This window comes from Podarcis bocagei, assembly GCF_964188305.1.
Source record: "Podarcis bocagei genome assembly, chromosome: 4".
In the NCBI taxonomy this organism is placed as follows: Eukaryota; Metazoa; Chordata; class Lepidosauria; order Squamata; family Lacertidae; genus Podarcis; species Podarcis bocagei.
The window spans coordinates 89,432,946-89,458,565 of NC_138128.1; the positions used below are offsets into that span (position 1 = coordinate 89,432,946).

At 44.6% G+C, this 25,620-nt stretch overlaps 1 protein-coding gene across 3 annotated transcripts in view; it reads right to left on the reverse strand.

Annotated features, from left to right (window-relative positions):
* Positions 1 to 1,947: 1,947 nt before the first annotated feature.
* The window catches only part of LOC308585684 (neurotrypsin-like), a 37,887-nt gene continuing 14,214 nt past the window's right edge, over positions 1,948 to 25,620 (reverse strand). For 2 of the 3 annotated variants that reach the window (XM_081191618.1, XM_081191617.1), the window contains 13 exons: positions 23,402 to 23,638; positions 22,808 to 22,931; positions 20,692 to 20,864; positions 19,741 to 19,888; positions 19,428 to 19,606; positions 18,131 to 18,275; positions 16,654 to 16,856; positions 14,650 to 14,791; positions 13,141 to 13,343; positions 11,877 to 11,955; positions 6,921 to 7,043; positions 6,272 to 6,552; positions 1,948 to 3,806 (listed from right to left, as the gene is read on the reverse strand). In XM_081191618.1, the coding sequence (XP_081047744.1) occupies positions 3,496 to 3,806; positions 6,272 to 6,552; positions 6,921 to 7,043; positions 11,877 to 11,955; positions 13,141 to 13,343; positions 14,650 to 14,791; positions 16,654 to 16,856; positions 18,131 to 18,275; positions 19,428 to 19,606; positions 19,741 to 19,888; positions 20,692 to 20,864; positions 22,808 to 22,931; positions 23,402 to 23,638 (2,348 nt within the window). In that variant the 3' untranslated portion in view covers positions 1,948 to 3,495. The remainder of the gene's footprint in view (positions 3,807 to 6,271; positions 6,553 to 6,920; positions 7,044 to 11,876; positions 11,956 to 13,140; positions 13,344 to 14,649; positions 14,792 to 16,653; positions 16,857 to 18,130; positions 18,276 to 19,427; positions 19,607 to 19,740; positions 19,889 to 20,691; positions 20,865 to 22,807; positions 22,932 to 23,401; positions 23,639 to 25,620) is intronic. The other variant, XM_081191619.1, reaches the window with a different exon arrangement.

Sequence of the window (25,620 nt, forward strand, 5' to 3'; positions counted from 1 at the left end):
TAAAAGGGGACGGTTTGTGGATGATGTAAGCAAACAGTGCTATGTTGTTTTGCACTAGCTAAAATTTTAATCAAAAGATACATTACTGTACCATTAATCAACATATGTGCTAGTTTCTGAAAACTGGTCATGCTATCAACGGATTCCCAGTGATGAGAGTGAGAGAAGTAGTCTTCTTCCACTTGAGAGGTGCTTTGCATATGAGACTTGAGAGCAACTTTATTTTCATTTCCTTTTATAAATCCAATGATAAAAATAAAAATCTCACATTTATTAGAATATAAGAGCGGAAGTTCAGATTAAAAGGATGGGTGTGGCCATCTAACACACATCTGAAAGCCTTCCCCTTGATTAGGCAAGACAGCCACATGTTCTAGTTTGGAAAGCTCTGAAGTTAATAAATACCAATAAGGGTCCCAGTTTAACTAGGACTATACACCAGGCTTCCTTGACCATGGCCCTCCAGATGTTTTTGAGACTACAATTCCCATCATCCCTGACCACTGGTCCTGCTAGCTAGGGATCATGGGAGTTGTAGACCAAAAACATCTGGAGGGCCGAGGAAGCCTGCTATACACCATAGACATCTTACCATGATTTTATAATGCTGTTAATTCTGAGTTGTGGTGAAAAATTCCGTGACAATGCTGACCAGGGTGGATTTCCTTTGAATGAGAAAGAAATGGAGGCATACACTCTTCTTCTTCTTTGTAATATTTAGTTTATTTACAAATATACAAGTAAACCTAAGTGGAGTCAAAAAGGCACTCCAACAAGGCAGCAAATGTACTTCCCCATATCTGTTCTGCAGAGAGCTACCCCTTGGAGCCAACTCAAATCTTTCTCTTTGTTCTCTTTGGACACTGAGGTCCAGCACCGAGGGCCTTCTGGCAGTTCCCTCATTGCGAGAAGCCAAGTTACAGGGAACCAGGCAGAGGGCCTTCCCTGTGGAACACCCTCCCACCAGATGTCAAAGAGAACAACAACTACCAGGCTTTTAGAAGACATCTGAAGGCAGCCCTGTTTCGGGAAGCTTTTAATGTTTGATGTATTATAGTATTTTAATATTCTTTTGGAAGCCGCCCAGAGTGGCTGGGGAAGCCCAGCCAGATGGGCGGGGTATAAATAATAAATTATTATTATTATTATTTCTCCAAAACTGCCACCTCCACCACTCCCTCTTTCCCAGGCTCAGGGGAAACTCAGTCAAACACAGAGTCCCAACTATCTCCTAATCATTTCTAATTAATGGGACAAATTTGTATCTGAAACTTGAACCACGATGGGTTCCTGACAAATAAAAATGCACAATAAAACAACCAATAAAATAAATAATAATAACAAAGCAGCAGAACAGTAAAACCATATATTAAAACCAGAGCAAGGTAAAATCCAAATTATTTTCTTAAAACAGTATCTTAAAAGGGAAGAGCACAGGAAGAAGAAACACCATAGTACACGTGCATCAGCACAACTGGACGCCTTCATCTGCTCCAGCTGCAACAAAATGTGTCTCTCCTGTATCAGTCTCTACAGCCACAGCAGGCACTGTAATTCTCCAACGGTTTTGATGTCATCCCCAAAGGTATACTCCTCCATTGTCTCCCAAGACGCCAACAATACAAACAGATCTTTAAAGGCCCTGGACATATAAAATGTTGGCACCACACAAGCCTGGAGTGTGGGCATTTCAAAGATGAATGCTGCTGTAGGCAGGCTCTTTCTCTGCTCATCACCTGCCTTGTTTCTGACGTCGGGCTCAGGAGGGCTACTAGGGAAGATCTCAACATTCAGGCAGTTTCAAGAGCTCATATCACCTGACCACTCTGGGCTATGAACCAACAGCCTGCCTCACAAAGCAATAGTTAGCCAGCAATGTAACACACAACACACAAACGCAAACAAACATCTGTGGTAATTTGCATAACTGTTCATCTAATGTGTTAAAAAAAAAACATGTAGGAAGACACAGGTTAAAGTTTCCAGGTAGTATATATTTCAGAACTCTGCATCTTATGGTGCTGACCAGCAGGAGTGTACATATGTTATGAAAGAAACGAGGGAATAAAATGAATATGCCACATTTCGTTTCATTCATTTCAGTTAAAATGGCACAAACACTTTAAAGTACTATGTTTTCGGCTGTCTCAAGGTTTTGTTTCTCTGTCCAGCCACACTAGCTTGGTGCATTTGTTCATGATCACAAATCACAAACTTCTGCCTGTCTTCCAAAGCTACAAGATATTTCAAATGCTACCCTCCAAAACTGTTCTCTTGATATATGTAACATCTGGGATGTTATAATGTTAAGGAGGTATGTAGACAAATGTTAAACAGGGAGGGGAAGGAGAAGTCAGACATATCTTCCCAGTCAGCATCCTAAAACATTCTCACTGACCTGAGGGGGAAAACTGAAAATATAGAAAGGAGGAGTGTGGGAGAGAAGCAGAAGTTCTATGGAAAAAATAATTCCGCTGACCACCCAGGAGAGCAATGTGAGATTAAAAGCACAATAGCTCATTTCAGACATCATGCCAAATCATGGTTTTCATTAAACAAATTCCAATTTTTGCAACTTCCAAGCATACAAAAGGCAAGTCACTGCAAGCTCCTTATCCATTTTTGTTTTCTCAGAGCAATCCGTTCCTACATTCCCTACTCTTCCTGTGGCTCAGCAGCCTCTAAACTAGAAGTTGCTAACCTGTGACCATACAGTTGTAGACTCCAGTAGCCATCTGGAGTCCCATGGAGTCCCATGGCCAGTGGTCAGGGATGATGGGAGTCCAACAACATCTGGAGGGCCAGAGGTTAGCCATTTCTGCTCTAGATGAGTCTAGAGACAGAGTGGTGTCTATAAAATCAAGCATCACACCAACCCAAGATTAGCATAAACCATGGATTGCAATCCCACTTCCAGCAACAGTTTCTAATTCTGGGTTGTCAGCTAATTGCAAACCATGATTTGGCATGATATCCGAATTGAGTCAATGTCACCCTTTACTGTATATCTGCCTAAAAAGAGAGATTAAGAGGGTGTGTGGAAACCGAAGAAAGCAGGTAGCTGAAACCATGCAGGTGATCTGGTGTGAACAGCACAGAGTAATCCGGGGTAGCAAGAGTAGAAGTTTGTGTGAATGGACACTCCATAAGAAATATTCCATTTAGCAGCACCATGGAATATGACCAAGCCCATGCTCCCCTGTGCCCTGAAGAAGTGTGGCAGCTCTTTTGGAAAGAGTGGCATTGCCACCACTTGTTCTTTCAATAAACAGAACTTTGTATGAATACATCAGCCACAAGGATGTTAAATTTTCATTCACCTTCTCCTATCAGTAGCGTAAAATATTTTCTCGCTGCCCGCTTGCAAACGAACCTTGTTTAGGTACCATCAAAAAACAGACACCCAACCAGAGACAAAATGAAGACATTCTTCTAAGCCACTGCCCAAATACTGCTGAGTAAAACATCACAAATCCATCTTTGGATTGAACGGTCTTATATCACTTTGGTCACCTTCTTGATCCAGGGCACAAATTTGCTGACTTTTGTGTAAACGCCAGGAGAGTCTTTTCGCCCACACCCATATCCCCAGGAAGTGATCCCTAGAATTACCCAGTGTCCACCTGACCTTTGACACATTAGCGGGCCCCCACTATCCCCCTGACAGCTGTCCACCCGGTTATCTTCAGAAATGTTTCCAGCGCACAGCATACGGTTAGTGAACTTCTTTCCATAACGGGATTTGCACATTCTTCTTGGGAGTAGGGGCACCGAGCCCTGGAGTAAGGTCCTTGAGTATGACCTCCCTGAAACAATAATAGGTTATATATCTAGTGTAGCTCAGATAACCAAAAATCCTACCCACCAAACACAACTACTGTTCTCCAGCACAATTTTGATTAGGTTAACATAGAAAAAAAATATCCTTCCCTAGGCCAGGATGGTATTTTAATGCAATGTGAAGTGGATTTTGATGTGATCTTCCTATACAGTCGTATCTTGGATCCCAGACAGCTTGCAACTTGAACATTTTGGCTCCAAATGCTGCAAACCCAGAAGTGAGCGTTCTAGTTGGCAAACATTCTTTGGAAGCAGAACGTCCAACAGGGCTTCCTCAGCTTCTGACTGAGTGCAGGAAGCTCCTGCAGCCAATCACAAGCCGTGCCTTGGTTGCCGAATGTTTTCAGAAGTTGAACGGACTTCCGGAACGGATTCTGTTTGACAACCAAGGTATGACTGTAATGTGTTTTTATGGGGCAGGGGAGCTGGTTTAAATAAAAAGTTGGCAAAATGCTGGATGTGTTTACAAGACAGGATACACAAAGGTTAGCTGTAACTAGCATCATGTGTCTAAAGGTAAAGGTAAAGGGACCCCTGACCATTAGGTCCAGTCATGACCGACTCTGGGGTTGCAGTGCTCATCTCGCTTTATTGGCCGAGGGAGCCGACGTACAGCTTCCAGGTCATGTGGCCAGCATGACTAAGCCACTTCTGGCGAACCAGAGCAGCGCACAGAAATGCCGTTTACCTTCCCGCCGAAGCAGTACCCATTTATCTACTTGCACTTTGACATGCTTTTGAACTGCTAGGTAGGCAGGAGCAGGGACCGAGCAACGGGAGCTCACCCCGTCGCAGGAATTCGAACTGACGACCTTCTGATTGGCAAGTCTTAGACTCTGTGGTTTAACCCACAGCGCCACCCGCGTCCCTATCATGTGTCTAGGCATACATTAATTCTGCAAAGTGAACTGCCCAAATCCTTGTAGAGCAGAGTGATCTTGCAGTGGTTGCTGGAGCACTGCTTTCCACATGCTGCTGATCATAGGAAAAGAATTAGGGTGATCTGGGGACATGCAGACTGAGATCTGGGAATAATCCATGTGTATTATGTGATCATCTGCAGAGTTCTATAACGCCAGGGTAGCTGGCAGCCTATTCAGTAGTGCCTATCTGGGATTATCCCTCTTAAACCTTGCAACTATGAAAACAGAAACCTGCATAAATTTGTGGGTACATTTCCTGTGCACGGCCTTTCCTGTGCCCATTCTTCCTTCATACACTCCAACATCTTCCCAAGCACTTAGCACTCAGTATTTACACATGAAGTTCACTTACTGCTATGATACAGAGACACCGTAGTCATACGCTCAGTCTAATCAGCACATTTGATGGCGTTGCCTGTCCCTCTATTTCCCAACAGTGGCAAATGGGTTCATCCATTCCCAGGTCTAATGCGTTGGCAGTTTTTAAAGCTTCCAACAACTGGAATGTTTGCAAATATCTCAATAAATGCCCTATCAGATGAGCAGGGAGGGTATTTAAATTACCGTATTTTTCGCTCTATAAAACGCACCTGACCCTAACACGCACGTAGTTTTTAGAGGAGGAAAACAAGAAAAAAATATTCTAAACGAAACAGTGGATGTATGATTTTTGTGGTTCATGCTGTGGCCACAGACATGTGATCTGACGGTGAGTTTGGGGTAGCCCAATGCAAAAATCCTGAGGATCCATGTGGATCCGTGCTTTGTAACCACGTTTTAAGTGGGGAGGGAAGGAAAAGCACTCAAGGGACAAGGAGCAGCGTGGGGTTGGTAGAGAAGGATGCTGCTAATAATGCAGAAGAGGGGTATAAGGGGAGAAGGCTCCTCTCCTCTCCTGCTTTGCTCCTTTAAAACAAGCAGGCTCTGCTTCTCTCCCTCCTTCCCGGCTTAGAGAGCTGAAAAGTTTTGCTGCTATTTAGCGAGCTGAGTGGGGAGGAGAGAGGGACAGAGAGCACGGTTTAAAGCAGCCAACCAGACAGGAGTCGCTTACACCTGTGTAAGCGGCTCGTCTCCCGCTTTGCTGTTTCAAAGCGAGCCACGGAGGAGGGAAGGAAGGGGAACCATGGATCCTCTGCTCACGACTGCAGCAGATCCCCCCGCCACCCGTAGGCACTCGCTCCATAACACGCACAGACATTTCCCCTTACTTTCTAGGAGGAAAAAAGTGAGTGTTATGGTGCAAAAAATACGGTAATTGCCAGAGTTCTCAGCCAACAGCTAGTGCGGACTGTGTTTACCCAAGTCTTTTTCTTTAGCAGAATTCAAAATGAATTTGGCAAAAAGACTGTTTTTCCTGCAAATCAGCTTGTTTTGTGCTTTAATTTGATGCTGAATTTGTCTCTGTATAGTGAGCGCCCTAAAAGATTATCCAAAACTGGGTATAACAGACACCCCAAATATTACTATCTCTTTCCATGTGAAAAATCCTGACACAATCTACAACTTACCTGTATCTCCCCAGCCAGATATGACGCAGGCCTGTCTATCTATAGAAGACTTCTCCTTCCTCTCAGGAAGGCAGACAGGAAGGACATGGTGGCTGAAGGAAAGACAGTTGCCGCTTTTGCCCCGAATTCTGACTAAAGCAATGTCATTGTCGTTGCTGCTAGACTGGTAGTTCTTATGAAGGACAATCTTCTCCACCGGCAGCTCTCTCTCGAACTCGTCCCTCACACCAGTGTGGTGGTCTCCCACACGCAGCAGGTAGCGCCGTACATCTACTCCAAACCTGGCCATGAGAGAATGATCAGTCAGTCCATTACTCATCCACAGAGATGACTCACCTTTGTCTCCTTTTCTTGTTCAGCATTGAAATTTAGATTGCAGTCTCCCTGGGCACAGACCCAGCTTTTCTGTTCATGATATTCTGCAAGGCATCATGTTAACTGATGGCACTAATGTGAATACACAAGATCACCATCTCAAGACTGCCACTCTCTTGTGTTCACAAAAGGTGGCCAATTGTGGGCTGTCTTTACTTAGGTAGGTATTTTAGGTGAGGGCCATAGGTTGGCGGTTTTGAGTTGGGGACAGAATGGCAATCGTGCTTTGCACTTCTGCACTTAAGGACTCTTTTACTTGCAAACAGCCTGTTACCTTTTGAAGCAATGTGCTGCCGTCAGCACCCAGCAGTTGCTGATAAGAGTCGCTCCACACAGCAGACGAGCATCTCTGTGAAACCCCTTTAGACGTAGCGAGACCTGCCAAGGCCAGCCTCCTCTGAAAGAGAAATGGGAGGCAACGTGAAAAATACAGAGGTAGACGAAATAAGAACAGAAGGAAGGGTTATGTGAAGGATGCTCCATGCTTCATTGATTTGCGTTTTTTCTTAAAGAAACTCTGTTAGCTAGTGGCACAACCTTCTAGAGTAAAGTGAGCGTCACCAGCATAAATATCATGACTGAAATGAGCTCATTGGTGTTTGGTGCTGTACAAGTACAGACAGCAAGAGGTCATCGCTAAGGGTATTCAACTGAAGGTTTGTGAAAAAGGCAATAAGAGGATGCAAAGAGAATGCACCTGCTTAGGTCCTGCCATAGCACTGGCAGAGGAGACTGGGGGCAGGTCATCCAACAGGACAGCCAAGGCAGTTTCTGTACCAAATCTGGATCAAAATGGGTCTAGATAAAGGAATCTAAGAATGCCTAGAGGTATGCAAGCACCTTGCCCCCAAATCCAACCTGATGACACTTGGAAAAATAATCAGAGTTCAGAGACCATTGCTTTCAGAGTGGTTTCAAAACTGCCTCCTTTCATAACAAGGCATTAAACGCCTACTGGGCTCAGTAAGCCATCCCGCTTCTTCCCAGTCTTATGAGCCAAGAGGTGCACAGAGCAAGCAAATAGGCAATATATCGCATTCCTACAAGCAACTTTTCTGTTATAACCTTAGTCCTCAGTAATGAAATTCATTCAATAAATTACGGCTGGAGTCTGTCCAAAGCATCCAAATCATGATGGATGCCAGCATATATATTTTTAATTCTCAAAACACACCGCAAAAACAATGTGCCAATTATGGCTTCTTAAAACCAGCCTCTGGGCCTAGATAAAGAAAGCCCCAAACCACTCAGAGTAACTCCACTGGGTGGCACTTCATAAATGCAAAACTGGCAGAAAAGGGTTTATGTTTTTGTCATCACCATCGTTGACACAGTACAGGCTCAAATGCAAGATTTCACTTGTATTTTTTAAATTTGGCTTGAGTTTCCCATCACTTGCATTTGAACCATCTTCCTGTCATTGCCCCAAGCTCCCTAGTATAACATTACTGAATAGACTCTGCTCTGTAGGAAAGGACACGAAGGAGCAATTACCTAGATTGGCCAAACATTTTCCTGCCTAAGTCAACTTATTTCTGAGAAGAGAATACCATTCAGTTCCAAAGAAGTATATACATGATACTATTTCTTACTAGGGCTTGCCGATCAGAAGGTTGGCGGTTCGAATCCCCGCGACGGGGTGAGCTCCGATTGCTTGGTTCCAGCTCCTGCCAACCTAGCAGTTTGAAAGCACGTCAAAGTGCAAGTAGTTAAATAGGTACCACTCTGGCGGGAAGGTAAACGGTGTTTCCATGTTATGCTGGACACATGACCCAGAAGCTGTATGCCAGCTCCCTCGGCCAGTAAAGCGAGATGAGTGCAGCAACCTCAGAGTCGTCCGCGGCTGGACCTAACAGTCAGGGGTCCCTTAACCTTTAAATTCCACTGAATTCGGCCAAGGCAGTGAAGAAACTCAATATGGAGGTCGGATGGCCGAAGTATTGGGAAATTTTGGAACAGGATGGAGATAAGTTGAAATTACAAAGTCATGAGAAATTGAAACATAAAGTACAAAATTGGTTTCAATACCATCAAATAATGGAGTTTTTCAAACAGGACAGGAAAATTGGCTTTCAGATGGAAAAATCAAAACTAGAGACTGAATTGTTAGAACCCAATACTAAGAATTTATCCAGAATGTATAACTTGTTGCTGAAATGGAATACACAGGATGAAACAGTCAAATCGGCTATGATTAAGTGGGCACAGGATGTTGGCCATAACATTATGTCAGCTGACTGGGAATGGTTATGGAACACCGGTATTAAATTTACGGCATGTAATGCCTTAAAGGAAAACATTATGAAAATGGTCTACAGGTGGTACATGACCCCAGTCAAGCTGGCAAAAATTTATCATTTGCCCGATAACAAATGTTGGAAATGTAAAGAGACTGAAGGTACCTTCTACCACCTTTGGTGGACATGCCCGAAGATTAAGGCTTTCTGGGAAATGATCTATAATGAAATGAAAAAGGTACTTAAATGTACTTTTCCTAAAAAACCAGAGGCCTTTCTCTTGGGCATTGTCGGCCAATTGGTGTCAAAGAGGGATAGAACTTTTTTTATGTACGCTACAACAGCAGCAAGAATACTCATCGCAAAGTATTGGAAGACACAAGATCTACCCACTCTGGAAGAATGGCAGATGAAAGTGATGGACTATATGACATTGGCCGAGATGACAGGCAGAATCCGTGACCAAGGAAAAGAGACGGCGGAAGAAGAATGGAAAAAATTTAAAAGTTATCTTAAGGACTATTATAAACTTAATGAATGCTAGAATGTTGAGGTTTTCAGGAACAAAGGGACACAGTGATATAAGGTCAGAATACAGAGATGACTAAGATGACAGAGGTTGGAAAGTAACAATTGGGAGTTGCTATAAAATTATGGACATTGGGATGCAGAAAGGGGGGGTATGGGGAAGTCCCAGAAAAGAGGTTTATGAAAATATGTTATGAAATTATGCGTGTATGTTTGTCTTTTTAAGTGTTTGTTTGTTCTATAAAATTTTGTAAAACCAATAAAAATTTTATAAAAAATAAATTCCACTGAATTCAGTTCCATTTACTCTCTAGTAAGGGTGCTTAGAACTGCAGCTGGGCAGTGTAGTCGTATGGTATTGCTACACCAGTGGCTGCAAACAATGGCACAACATTGGCATAACGTAGCCACAATCTTAAGCGACAAAGTAGACAACAAGATAAAACCTGCTTTAAAGGAGAGTCAACATAGAAACACTGGCAGACATTCCCTCGGTGTCCTTGGCAATTCTGATGCCACCCACCGACCACTGTGTTGTGCATCCCTGCTGTCACATTAGCCATGCATGAAAGCAGCCGATCAATGCACAGCAATGCCCAAACGACCCAATGACATCACCCTACACACCATGCATACAAAGCACAATGCGTCAGCAGCCACAAACACAACCCCAGTACAGACAGCTGTGGCACAGCAAGCAGGAGCCCAGATAGACACATCTGAGGCAGATGGAACTCAGGACGGACAAATAGTCCCAGTCAGAACATTTCCTGGCACTTACATATGTCAGAATGCCTGTGAGCGTGCATAGATCTTTTAACCAATCAAGGCGCAAGTCTTTTGGTGAGGAAGGGGTTTAACCCTAGGTGAAAAGGAGAGGGTGTCTGTATTGCCCCAGGCAGGGAGGCAATGGGTGATTCTTCTTTTTCCTGCTGCTACTGGGTTGTTTTCATTTAGTGGACCCATTTCTCTATACATGATTACTGGTTAGTTATTTGTTAGTTCAGCACTGGAGCTTTTGATTGATGCAAGAACTCAGTGGAAGGTGTGTAGGGAAACTGTTGTCTGTTTAGTTTTTTCGGCAAAGGATGAATGCAGGCGTATTACGCAGGGGTTACGTTCCTGGATAGCGCGTGTATTGCTTATAGTGAGGAACAGCAGCTAAAAAGCCGAACTCTGCCAAAAATCCGCCCAACTACAATCGCTCCCTCCAAACCTCTTTTCTCAAACCCCAACTCTTCACAGGCCTTGAAGATCGGTGCAAAGGCTCCTGGGATTGCAGCAGCAAAGAATCCTAGGACCGCTAGCTGTTTTCCTGCTCTTTTCATGCCATTTTTGCAGTTTTCCTGTTCTTTTCGGGCCATTTTTGCTTCTTTTGCTCCTTTTGTGCCTTTTTGCAGTTTAAATCACTTATACATTATTTCAAAAACTTATGTCATGTGGTACGGCTTAATTTCTAAATACAGTGGTACCTCGGGTTAAGTACTTAATTCATTCCAGAGGTCCGTACTTAACCTGAAACTGTTCTTAACCTGAAGCACCACTTTAGCTAATGGGGCCTACTGCTGCTGTTGCGCCGCCGGAGCACAATTTCTGTTCTCATTCTGAAGCAAAGTTCTTAACCTGAAGCACTATTTCTGGGTTAGCGGAGTATGTAACCTGAAGCGTATGTAACCCGAGGTACCACTGTAAAATGTATATGGAGTAAATATTGTCTGGAAACCATACTTGGGCCCTCTTACATAGAAGCTCTTTCCATGTCCACAGATGTGCTGAGAACAATAAGTAGCCCAGCAGCTGACTTGTACTTCACGTCTGGTGGTACAGTCCTCCAATGCACCTGAAGCAGCAGAGGCTAGCTCAGGGAGTACACAGTGCAGGGTCAGGTGACATGGTCCTCTACAAAGTGCCACCTGAGGCGGCCACCTTACTCTGCCTAATGGTAAAGCCGGCCCTCCATATGTCCCATCCTGAAGACAGCAGAGGTGAGCAATACAAAAGGGCGTCTGCCCAACAATCAAGACAGAGCTGGATCAACTACAGGCTCCATTGGAGTGAGCAAGCATAGAATTCCAAATGAGTCCTGCCTAGTTAACTGCATTTTCACCAGCAATTGCAAAAGACCAAAACAAAGAACATACCCCGCTCTTAAATTTGCCCGTGTATTGCTTGACTATCAGGAATCTCACCCTTTGACCAAATGATTAGAAGGGATTAGAAATAATCCTAAACACTACTTGGGAGCAGTGTTAATCTTTCGCTCTGGGTAATTCATGCAAACCTCATGAGGAACTATGAAATACACCCAAATACATCCATTTTTCTATCATGCAACAGAACAACTGGGCTAGGAATATAAGAGGCTGGTTTATACCAGCTCAGACTGTTGATCCATATAGCACAGTATTGCATTCTCCATCTAGCAACATCATTATCATTACTATTACAAGTTGCAAGTGAGGTACCTGAGAGATTTGTTTCCACCAATAATCCTTTTTTTGCGATGGTGAAGCAAGCGCTGTCCACACATGCCGAATATCGAACCTGCCAATAAAGCCAAAGTGATTTAAACACATAGCCTCACTTCAACAAAATCTGCCGGTACTCTGTTAATGAACATTTTGCCCTTGTATAAAGATTTTGAAAAGATAATACCACTTTAATTAAAAGACAACTTTTCCCTTCTCTTGCACCACTATCTTGCATGAAAATTTCAATAGATTAAAACCAGGGGAAATGCTTACAAGCCATCATGAATGTTAATGGCCAATACAGAAAACTAAAAATGAAAACAAAAAGAGTCTGGCGAAGCATTTCCCCACCCGTAAAAACAAAGCACCGGATAAATAATTGTTTCGGACAAAATAAAACATGCACGTTGCGCACACTTTTTGCAAATTCGATCTAAAAATCAGTTGCAGCCCTAGGCAGGCATAAAGGTCATGGAAACTCATGGTGTTGAGATACTTGATGTTGTAGTTGGAGGCGGTATCAGCCTTAAGTTGACAACAACCCTTAAAACTCCTTAAAACACTAACAAATGTATCATGGCATAATCTTCCTTTTAAGGACATACTTTTAATAGCAAATGTTGATGGCGGTGGTGGCAATGCTAGGTTGCAGCACCATGGTCAGCAGAGGGAAGTACCATGGTTGGGAGTGGGAAGCCTTATTCTGGGGCCTTACCAAGAAGTCAACAAGCTATTGCCAGCGGAAGGTTCTGAAACAGGGAGTGTCAGGGAGCGTTAGGACTGATCTGTCCATTGGGTAATTCGCACACTGCAAAACAATTAAGTGGGATTGAGGAAGGGTGGGGTTTTGGGAATCTAACGTAGGGGCCTGCTTTGGAGGCAGGGACTAGGAGCCTGAATAAAAGACAAGAGTGTGGATGTCACAAATAACCCTGTTCATCGGGGTTAACTTGGTGCATATTGCCTCGTGTGTGTGTGTGTGTGTGTGTGTTTTAGGGGGTGGGATCAGGGCCAAGGGTCACTGAGAGTTTGTTGGGGGTGTTTTTTCACCCTTTCTTCCCATTTTTTTTGTCAGGGTGGGGGGAATAGCTCCCACAACTTGCTATTTGCTTTTGGAGTTGCCATTTGCTGTAATGCAAAGCTGCTCTTTGTCTAATGAAAGCCATGATTCTCTAGAAGCTAAACTTCATGCTAAAGTCTACACACAACTATTGAAAATGCCAGGGAGAGAGAAGGGTACGGTTAATATGCCACACACCTGCATTTGTGTTTGCCTGGTTCTCCTCCTCCTCTATGTAGTCACAGATCACTCCGGCATCTTTCCAACAGCTGTGAATGTTGCTCTTGCGGGTGACGCACTCCCCCAGGGTGTGCTCAGTGCCACTGCACTCCACCTTGTCTAGATGAATGGGTGCGGGTCCTTCAGCAAGGTAAGCCATGGACTTCGCTTTTGCAGTACCACTGCAAGGAGGGAATCAGTTGAATGGAGCACCATGGAAAAAAAGCTTCTGTGCTTAGAAAAGCCCCTCTGAAAATCAATCCCATCAGATTATGGACTCCCTTGCCCCCTAACATTCCAGGTCACAGCATGTCACCCACTGGTAGGAAGCAAACCGCACCAAACCAAAACTCAAGGAAGTCGGAGCAGGGAGATCATAAGCAATGCATTCCAAACTCAAATACTTCAACACACCGAGGTACCATTAAGATCAGGCCATTTCAAGGACATGGACAGCTAATTAAACAATCTATGTCCTTTGAACAGGGGAGGGGAGTATTATTTAGTTTGTTACGATGTTGTGTAAAAAGGCAAAGGGACCCCTGACCATTAGGTCCAGTTGTGACCAACTCTGGGGTTGCGGCGCTCATCTCGCTTTATTGGCCTAGGGAGCCGGTGTACAGCTTCCAGGTCATGTGGCCAGCATGACTAAGCCGCTTCTGGCGAACCAGAGCAGCACACGGAAATGCCATTTACCTTCCCGCCGGAGTGGTACCTATTTATCTACTTGCACTTTGACATGCTTTCGAACTGCTAGGTTGGCAGGAGCAGAGCCCGAGCAACGGGAGCTCACCCCGTTGCGGGGATTTGAACCGCCGACCTTCTGATCGGCAAGTCCTAGGCTCTGTGGTTTAACCCACAGTGCCACCCACGTCCCACTTTGTTGTGTATGTTTGTGTAAATTGCTGCAAATTGTGTAAATTGCTGTAAATAGCCCTGTGATCCTTGGATGAAGGGCAGAATATAAACTTAATTTAAAAATAAACAAAATAACCGGTGGCCCTACAAATGTTGTTGGATCTAGCTCCCCTAAGCCCCAATTGACAGAGCCAATGACTAAGGGACGACTGGAGTTTCAGTCCAACAACACTGGGAGGGCTGCAGGTTCCCCATGCCTGCACTGATCAATCCTCACATAGCCTGAGAAGAATCAGCACAAAGAAGCTGCGAGAAAGAGCGCTTTGCCAACACAGACTGACAAACAGCACAGAATCCACAAACTGCGTTTGCAGATTAAACCAAAGCTGTTTCCACTGCAACCTGGAGAGAGCTTGAAAAGACCCCTTGAGGAATGAGGGAACAGAGCTCATTTGAAAGTCCCAAGAGGCAAAAGAGGGGTATAAATAAGCACCTGCGGATTTTTTTGGGGGGGGGCGGGCATAGCAGGCTTCACCCTTCTAAAAGCTTCATCAGGCAAAACTAGCCGTTGACCATGGACTTTGAATATTCTTACCCTCCAACCTTAAACAATACATTGAAATCAGTTACCTGTAACCCAGCTGCTTGCAAACTACAGCTGCATCTCTATCTGTCCAGCCATGGTCACAGACACTGCCCCACTGTCCATTCAAGAAAACCTCGACACGCCCCTCTTTGGTGCCGTTCCCATCCACCAGCCGCACAGGGATCCCTGCATGTTAAAAAGGGCACTGTTTAGAACACACTAAAGAAAGAAGACAACAACTGAATAGTGCAATATAGTAGAGCTGTTGTTGTTTATTATAATTTATTGAACTTATTAGTCCCTTTTTAAGTAAAAGTAACTTGAAGTGACTTACAAAAGGCAACACATACATTGAAACCAACATAAAACGAAGAGTTCATCCACACTTCTGCTTGTCCCATTTCTAGAAAGGCCATGGGTCCAAGCGGTTTTCCCCTGCTCCTTTTCCAGGGAAAACCTGATCTTTAGCTTTAGATCAGAGTAAGTGGCAGGACTAACACATCCCACCCAGAGTTAGTATGGAGGCAAGCTCTTCTTGTAAATAAGATCGGCTTAATTAAAAAGGGAGAGGGGAGAGAGATACAGACAGAAAGGAAAAACTTGTTTGGGAACCAAGAAGCTCCATTTGTTGTGGAACTTAAATAACCTGGCCTGAAATCAAGGAAGTGAAATAGATAAAATGAAGGAGAATGAAACAATACACAGGTCACATCCATGCCATTCATTTAAAGCACACGGCTTCCTCAAAGAATCCTGGGAACTGTAATTTGTTAAGGGTGCTGGGAGTTGTAGCTCTATGAGGAATAAACTATAGTGTCAAGTATTCTTGGCATGAAGTGGCGTCAGAGCACTTTAAATGTATGGTGTGGATGTGATCACACTTGATTAGAAAAGGCTAACTGACATCCATTCTTCTGAAGTATAGTTGTACCTTGGAAGGTGAACGGAAATCGTTCCGGAAGTCCACTGGACTTCCAAAATGTTCAGAAACCAAAGCACAGCTTCAGATTCAATCAGAAGCCACGTCGGACGTTCTGCTTCCAAAGAACATTCACAAAACGGAACACTCACTTCCGTGTTTGCAGCATTTGGGAGCCAAAATGTCCAAGTACCAAGGTGTTCGGGTTCCAAGGTATGACTGTACTAATTCACTCCTCAGCTCATTTGTCTGATGGGATTAAAGGTAAAGGGACCCCTGACCATTAGGTCCAGTCGTGACCGACTCTGGGGTTGCAGCACTCATCACACTTTATTGGCCGAGGGAGCCGGCGTACAGCTTCCAGGTCATGTGGCCAGCATGACTAAGCCGCTTCTGGAGAACCAGAGCAGCACACAGAAACGCCGTTTACCTTCCCACCAGAGTGGTACCTATTTATCTACTTGCACTTTGACGTGCTTTTGAACTGCTAGGTTGGCAGGAGCAGGGACCGAGCAACAGGAACTCACCCTGTCGCGGGGATTCGAACCACCGACCTTCTGATTGGCAAGTCCTAGGCTCTGTGGTTTAACCCACAGCGCCAACTACAGTTAAAGGGAAACTAACAGCAAGAACAGGTCCAGGTACACTCTCTAGGAGCCAAACAAGATGCGACGCTTTCACTTGTCCTGTTCACATGTGGGATGGAGTGGGTGGGTGTGCACCTAATTCTTAACATCGAAATGAGGATGTGAAAGAAACAAACCGAGTCTTGCCACCCGCCATATTACCTCCCTTCTGTTCTCTCACTTTCCTCGCAGACCAGCTGCGATTAGAGCCAGGATCCAAGAAAAGTACCTCTACCAATGGAGAGGAGGCTTCAGTGTCCCTCGCGTGTGTACCCTTTTTAATGTAAAAATTAAATCCTGCCCCTCTGATGTGTGAACAAGGCAGGTGCACACACACACAAACAAACTGCTATCATGTCCACTTGGCCTGAAGTAAATGGATAAAAGAAGGCCAACTACTTTGAGCTCTACAATCCAAGTGGATTTCCCAACGAGGGAATGTGCTGCACAAAGTTGCGTCAGCACCAAGCTCTCACTGCCCTGGAGAATCCATAGCTAGTTACCTGTAGCCTCTTCGGTGATCCTGTTGCTATCGGGGGAGCAGTGGACACCCACGTCCTCTTCGTGTGAGCAGTCGTGCTGCCCCCAGTTGCTGTGCGGGCAGTCAAAGAGAGACAGCTCACTGCCTGTGCAAGCCACATCATCCAGTAAGATGAAGCCTTGTCCAGAAGCAAATTCCCCCTCTGCTGCCAGCTGTGCAGGACCACTGGGGGAAGCAAGCAAAGATGTTGATAGCAGATCTTTTCCTCAAGGGATTCCTGTGCAGAGCATCCATCTTAACCAGCAAGGGCTCAATATCCCTTTGAACCCACCAATGCAAAGGAAAGTCCTGTAGATATACTTTCTTACGGGGCCCTGCAGATACATGTGCATATACTTGACAGTGTATTCAGAAAGCACTGGAAATCCTGGAAGGCCTGCTCTCTGCCTTGCAGGCCCTTTCCCGCCTGGTCTGGGAGGGCAGGGCCAGGACTGACTCCAGCTACAAAAGCTGAGGCTGCTGAACAGACCCTTGGGCTGTGGCGTTGTTTGGAGGGTTTGTTGTGGGTAGGGGTTGCTGTTGGTTTTTGTACCTTTATTAGAGATCTTGTTGTGATTTATGTGGAAATTGGTGGTGTATTTTTTATGTTTTATTTATTTATTGTTTATGACTACTTTTTATATTGCAGTTACATATTTTTTTCATGTTGTAAACTACCTTGAGCATGGCTTGAACTGTGCAAAGGCGACATACAATTATGTATGTATGTACGAAAGGGAGGGTGTAGGAATAAATAATTCCCTTGTTTCTCATTTAACTCTAACAAAACAGTGCTTTTTACAAGGACTAAGGGCAGGATCCTTTGGTATTTTTAGCTTTCCCTTCTCTCATTTTTCTCTGTTTCACCCTCACAGCTAAAATCTGGATTCTATGCCCTGTATGTATACCGACTTGCCTTGTTTGCTTATGTCATTCTGGGTATGTTCATGGTATTATAATAATAGCAAAAAAACTAATATTAATCATACATAGGATTGTGCACATTTTGTAAAAAAAATATTTATGTGAGCTATTTTGGAGATTTAACATATTTAAACATTTGTATAAAACAGAAAATCTGCACCATTTCCACACTCTTCAAGATCTTCCCTTCTTACTGAGGGCAGTCCACAAAAGTAGCATCAGGAGTTGTGTGTTGCTCTCCAATTGTGAAGTCAGTTTTTATATGCAAGGTTTTGTCTTGATTGAGATACCGCAACTAGTCATAGTTGAGGAAGATTAACTATGGTTTAGTGCAGTGACTAAGATGACAAACCCCGACTTCTTGCCAGCCAGCAAGCCAGAATCAGAAACTGTGGTTTGAAGTGAGTTTGCACACCATGGGCTCTGCTAACTAGTTTGTCATAATTGACCCACACAGCTGGCTAATCTAAAACCCCTTTGAAAAACAAAACAAAACAAACACACACACACACAATATTATTTAGACTTGCATTTACCTGAAGCCAAGCTGTCTGCAAGCCACCTGGGCATTAATACCTGTCCAGCCGTCATCACACACGCATCCCCAGCTTCCATTGTGGTATACCTCCACCCTTCCTTCATTCGGTTTGTGGCCTCCTGCCAGTCGAATAGTACCTTCTGCTAGCATGAGAGAGAGAAGGATAGGCAAGTGATTAAGCAGGAAGATTCCTTCCCTCCCATCCTATGATCCTGAATACTACACACAGTCCAAGAGGTGAACACTCCCAATTATCTTCCAGAAGTGTCTCTGGGCAATAAATCTTTCGAGAGCGACAGCTTAGATGCCTTATAGCAGGCACCCTCAAACTTGGCCCTCTAGCTGTTTTGGGACTACAATTCCCATCATCCCTGATCACTGGTCCTGTTAGCTAGGGATGATGGGAGTTGTAGTCCCAAAACAGCTGGAGGGCCGAATTTGGGGATGCCTACCCTATAGCCTTCTGCTGTAGGGCAAAGCCAGGAGGTCCTGATTACTCCAAACCATGACAATGACTTTATATTAAAACACAGCAGCTACAATGTCAAGCCCAAGTCAAACACTTTTAAATGCTGTTTATTTTAATGAGACCAAGTTAAGCTTGTGTTTCATGCATGCACTTAAACGAATGAAAATTAAATGCACAAATATAATATGATAATAAATAAGTTGGAAAACACCAGCAATGTGCTGCCTCAGATAGTTTTTGGGGTTTTTTTGCATTTGAAGAGAGAAGTCAGCACTGAAATCAAATCTCAGAATCTCCACTTTATTCCTTTTCATATTATCATGTTTCTAACCTCCCTAGTTGCACAAGAGAGGCTGGAAGTAGATTTTTTTTTAATTTATTATCTAAACCTATGAAGATTGTGGGGCAGTTTACAATAGCATAATAACAGACAAAAACAATGCCCCCCCCTCACATATTATTTCATTCATGTTTTCCCTAAAGGCTTCAGCCAGAAACTGGCAAGGAGATAACAAGCCTGCCTTCATTACATCATCCAAGTCCTCCCCAACTTCAATCTTCTTATAGCATCTTTCCATTACTCCCCCTCTGCGTTTAGCACCCTACAAAATAAACAAATTACTGCATATAGAAAACAGGGAGGAGGCTAGGCTAGTCTCCTTTGTTTACTAGTTTTAGACTCACAGAGAATCTGGGAGTCCCCACCAGCACTCAGAAGTTGTACAATGCAGCCAATTATTTGCCATCTCAATGAGATAAAGGGTTCATGAGGGTTTGCCTCCAACAAGCCACATGTTCTCTGCAGAAGTGTCAGAGGCACCCATACCTGCAAAGGGGTCACAGATTACCCCTGCATCTTCAATGTGGTCACAGTTGTGTTCTTCCCAGCTACTTTTCTTGCACTGGTCCAATGAAAGCTCATTGCCTGAGCACTCCACTTCATCCAGCAGGATTGGGCCCAAGCCCTGTCCAAATTGAGCCCAAGACACGGCCTTTGGGGATCCGCTTGGAGGGAGACAAACATTGCACACCGTGAGGACCCACAGAGTTACTTCACCATCACACAAGAAATGTGATCCAGTATGGCAGCTTTGCGTTCATAAATGTCCCCACATAAAGTAGAGGCATTGACAGATTACCTGAAGCCCAGCTGTCTGCAAATCACCTCAGCATCTTTGTCATCCCACTGGTCGTCACAAATGGTGCCCCAAAGGCCACCATGATAGACTTCCACTCGACCCTCAAAGCTCTTTTTGCCCCCCACCAGACGAAGCGGAGATCCTACACCTGCTCTTCAGGAAGGGAGAGACAAAAAGAAAGAACGAACATGGAAAGTAAAATAAAAACTGACTCCTCGTAGCAAAGGACAACAGTCATTTAGCAAGAACAGTAAAACCTTTTGTTTTTATTTTTTTTTGTTCAACGAAACCTCGTTGCTTCAGGGGTTATACTCCTAATGTTTCTACTGCTGTAACAAAAGAGAAAGGGGGCAAACCCATAATCAGAGAAAACAAGAATATTCCTCAAGAAACTAAAGGATCTATAGGGATCAAGTGTACATGGTTTCAAACACCAGCAATGGGAGTGCACAGCATCAGCCTACTGTTGGTTCTAGTACAGTGGTACCTCGGGTTACGTACCGTCCTCAGGTAATGAGCTCCACTAACGCGGAAGTAGATGCTCCTGGTAGCGAACTTTGCCCCGGGATGCAGGCGGAAGTCATGCGAAAGCAGCGCGGCGGCAGCGGGAGGCCCCATTAGCGAAAGCACGCCTCAGGTTAAGAACGGTTTCCAGTTAAGAACGGACCTCCAGAATGAATTAAGTTCATAACCTGAGGTACCACTGTATATGGAGTCTGCAGGTTTTCATAATGCTTCAAAATCTTATTTGACCAGAGACGATAGTTAGGCAATGAAATACACAAGTTGTGTTCACGTGTACATCCTGGGCAAAAATACCTGTGTTGTCCCTTTTTCAGCACCGTTAAGAATGATGGTTTGTTGCTTGCCACTTTGCTAAAAGGGCTGGAATGGTCTTTTGGGTGTGCTTTTACTTTTAGTAAACAAAATTAAATTAATTCTCTGGCTTACCTTGCGGTGGGGCACATTTGGCCACGGCATTTCCGTGCTTGCAGGTTCTGAACATCTCTTGGTAGCTACATTGCAACAACGTCTTCTCATCCCCACGGCAGTTTGCGGACTGCAGGTGGAAGGGTATTGGACCCAAACCAGAATAACTCTCCCTTTGGGCTGTGCCAATTTCGCTAAGCCGGAAAGTAGAGAATGCAATAAGTCCAATGGAGATTAAAAGTCATAGTAATAATAACAACAAAATACCATAACACTGTTCTGGTCCTCTTTGATGTGGTAAAAACCAGGAGGCATATCACATGACTGAATATTCCTCCACTAAAAAGAAACCAGTTTTGCACCTAGAAGCTGGGTGTCAGTGGGAAAGGGTTCTATCCTAGCCTTCTTCTTTATATGCTTGGATTCTGTGGATATACCGTATATTTTTATTGGCAAGATAAAATAAGTAAAAAACAGTTGTGCATGGAAGGGGGGTTGCTGATTTGGGTGCTGGTGCTACAGTGGTGTGTATGTACAAATTAAATCCCATTTTTAGAGACAACATTTTCTTCTTACATACTATAAGCAATCCAGTTTTTCATTGTTGACTTAAGAATAAGTTGCAAATTCTCCCATATGGAACTGAACTGCATTGTTACAGAAGAGATGAGATATGTATAGGCAAGAGAGTTTCAGAGGATCATTCAGTTGCTCCAGCCCAATTGGGAAAAGTGCTACAAGTTTTATGAACCTCTCTTTATTTAAATGAAGACTACCTAAGACCACCTATGGAGGAAATGTTATTCCACTCTAGGGAGGCAGAAGCTCTCTCTCTCTCTCTTTGTCCAGTTGTGATTGGTTTGCCATATTTGCCCTATTCATCGGTGGCCCCTTTATCCTTGAAGCAGATTCGAACTCAGGTCAGGTTTTCCTCACATTGGGGTTGTGGAAAATTAATATATTTAGACTGCCTTTGTCTCTTTGTCTGTTTAGGAATGAGTAAAATGTATGTTTTCAATAATATTGTTATGAGTTTTTGGGGGTTGGGGCAGGGAGTAAGTAGATTGTATGCAGAGACCCTTCTAACCTCTGGATCCATCAAATGTTAAAATATCAGCCAGGCTAGCTTCCTGTTTGAGGTGATCACCTGGGTGACGGGCCATTAAGGGAAACAAAGGGAAGGGGTTCAGTGTGAGATGGCAAATGGACGGGGTCCCTCCCTCATGGTTAGTTAGAAGGACAAAGAGAGAGTTAGAGCTGAGTTGCAGTGATGTGACCTAGACCAGTGTTTCCCAACCTTTTTTGGGCAAAGGCACACTTGTTTGATGAAAAAAATCTCGAGGCACACCACCATTACAGCCCCGTGACGTCAGCGCGCAGTGTCACGCCGGGAGGGACGCACGAAAATGTAAGTTTCAATTTTTCCCCCTCCCCCTTGCCGGGGAACCTCCAAGCTTTGGGGGTGGGGGGGAGGAGGCAGCAAAGCGAGGCAAGAAGGAGAGCGCGGCTTGGCTGGGTGAGCTTTGGCAGGGGCAGGGAATGAGAGCCGCGAGGCGGGCGCTGCGGACGGAGGTGCTACCCGCCGAGCTCGCAGGCAGCCAGGCAGGCAGACGGCGAGAGCCCCGCGCTGGGCAGCCTCTCCTCGCCGCCGCCGCCCTGCCTCTCGCCGCCCGACTCGCCCGCCTCCCTCCAGGCAACATCTCACGGCACACCAGGCAACATCTCGTGGCACACTAGTGTGCCGCGGAACAGTGGTTGGGAAACACTGACCTAGACAAATCAGCAAGCTGGAAAGAGAGTCAGAGCAATGTTTTAGAGCAATGATTGATTTCTGTCTGAGTCCAAGGATGTGCCTATGGGAGAAATAAGACCTTTTGGAGGCGTTAATGCCGTGAACCCATTCATCACAGGTTCAGGGTTGATATATGTGCAAATGAACCATATATCATAAAGAAACCACAGTCTCCACTGTGCCTGATTCCAAAAGGAAACACGACCCGTGGGTGAACGCCTGGAACCCCTGGAATCTCGCACTGCTCGGAGATTAGGCTTGCACGCAAGAATATCAAGGGAATTATGGTCTCCAGCATCTAGCATAAGAAAGAGGTGCTGCCTCCCCACAATGAGACATCCCTACCTGAGTCCCAGCTGTCTGCAGACCACACTGGCATCCCAGTCTGTCCAGTCATCCCCACAGATAGTGCCCCACAGCCCATTGAAGTACAGCTCCACCCTGCCACTCTGAATCAGTCGCACGGCACCTGTATCAAAACAGAGAGAAGCCAAACAGTACTGCACCAAATCTTTGAAAAGGCTGAGCAATGTTTAAGGGCAATCTCCCCACATCAAAACACACACACAACAAAGCAAGTCAAGCAAAGACCCTCAATAGTTCTTTTAGTTTGGGGCTCCAGCTTCAGAGCCCCTCTAACCATGAAAACAGGTTCCTAGAGAAGGACTCCCAGAGTTGCAGCAGAAACAAGGGAGGCAGTTCCTAGATTCTTAGGAATCAAAGTATTATCACCTTGGCAAAAGCCGAGACCACCCTCCTCCACTTTTTCCTGTTGCTTCAACCTTATCCTTTCTTCTTTTGCAGCCACTGACTTTCAGATCTTTTGAGTTCTTAAATGGGGGGCGAGCAGTTCCTTCCACCTTGCAAGCACTCCTAGCACATAATGTTTGCAGTCGTCTCTTTAGAAGAGTCAGTGGCAGCGACACACTTGGTACTCACCTTGGCTGCAGTCACAGTTGGCCCAGCCTACAGCTCCAGAGGCAAGTTGGTAGAAGCACCAAGGCGTGGCGCCACCTTCTGGATTTCTGCAGTAGTTGTGATTCCCTAAGCCCCGGTTTGGATACTGATGAACGTAATCAGGAAAGTCCAACCAGTTTAAGCACGCCGACCCAGACAATGTCACAGACAGCGAGCCGTTGTAATATCCTAAGGGCTCCATCTCACATGCACCAGATACTGGAAGCAGAAGAGAAAAAGAAAAACTTGGCTTAAGTTGCCTCTGGGAACAACTTACTGTATTTTTCGCTCCATAAGACACTCTTTTTCCCTCCTAAAAAGTAAGGGGAAATGTCTGTGCGTCTTATGGAGTGAATGCGTGGTTCCTGGAGCCGAATTGCCCAGGGGCGAAAAGCAGATCATGCCTTTTTCAAAAAAAAAAAAAGAGGGAAGGGGGTGTTGAAACAAAACTGCTGAGCAGCTGATCGGCAAGCAATCGGGAGGGATAAGGGACTCTAGATATAAAGGAGGCTGCCTGGGAGGGGGAGAGGTAAAAGCACATAGATCCTCAGGATTTTTGCACTGGGTCCCCCCAAATTCACAATCAGATCACATAGCATGTCCATGGCTATAGCCTGCATCAAAAAATCACGCATCCACTGTTTCGTGGGGCCGTAATGGCACAAAAACGTGGTTACAAAGTACGGATCCACATGGATTCTCAGGATTTTTGCATTGGGCTACCCCAAACTCACCGTCAAATCACATATCATGTCTGTAGCCACAGCAGGAACCACAAAAATCATACATCCACTGTTTCGTTCAGAATCCCCCCCCCCCCGTTTTCCTCCTTTAGAAACTAGGTGCATCTTATGATCAGGTGCGTCTTATGGAGCGAAAAATACAGTAGGCAGAAGTGCCAGATGCAAGTTATTATCTTTCGGTTTGCTCCTCATCTGCAGGTAGAGATGAGCTGAAAACGCCCATTCTTTCTGTGGCCTGGAAAATTCGGTGCCATTTTAGCCATTTGCGGGGTGGAGGGGAGGCACCTCGTTGGCCACTGTGAGAACAGGAAGCTGGACTAGATGGGCCATGGGCCTGATCCAGCACTCTCTTCTTATATTCTTTGGCAGTGCTGGATTATTCAGTTGGCAGACTCAGCATGGACTCAGGGCACCAGCAAAGCAGAGGCACCAAAAAAGAGAATGCTTTTGAAATAATTTGACATTATATTGTCTAGAAAAATTTGAAATGAGCTACTTTAATTTTTGCATACATATGCCATTTCAAAAAAATAAAAGTTTATTTTACTGTTTAGTATTGATTTTATTGTGAATGGCACATGGGGAGGCACCCTAAACTTTTAAGTGTTTAGAACTTTGAGAAATTGAGGAGGCTCGTTTAATCAAAGACTTGTAGGATTGGAAGGGAGCCAATCAAGTTCACCCCCCTAGGAATCACAGGTAAAGAATCCCTGGCAGGTGGCCATCCAACCTTTGCTTAGAAACCTCCAAGGAAGAAGAGTCCACCACCTTTCAAGGGAGTCTGTTCCACTGTTGGACAGCTCTTCCCGTCAGAAAGGTCCCCCTAATGTTTAGTTGGAATCTGTTTTTTCGTAATTTGATTTCATTGGTTTGGGTCCTACCCTCTGAAGCAGCCAGAAAGAAGCTTGCTCCCTCTTCCATGTGGCAGCCCTTCAGATATTTGAAGATGTCTAATCATATCACGTTTCAGCCTTCTCTTCTGCAGGCTAAACGTCCCCAACTCCCACAACTGTTTCCTCATAAGGCCTATATAAACTATATAAACAAGACACAATTGGGAGGGGGGAATTCCAGAGGTAAATATTTTCTTCCATTGTATGGAAATTTGACAACAGGATAGCGAAAATGAATTTCGCATGCCCCAATGGTAGCCAGGAGACTGATAACTGACAAACTGGAAGAATAGAGATACGATTCCCCTTAATCAATGGCTTGACAACATTGGCAGCATATGAACTTATGGACACAGACTTTCTTTGGATAAATACAATGAGTTTTGAAATGAGTTTTCACAGAATGTATCAGGTTACTGACAATTATGTGGGCATTAGGATAATAAGAATACACACATCTGTATACAGTGGTGCCTCGCAAGACGAAAATAATCCGTTCCGCGAGTCTCTTCGTCTAGCGGTTTTTTCGTCTTGTGAAGCAACCCTATTAGCGGCTTAGAGGATT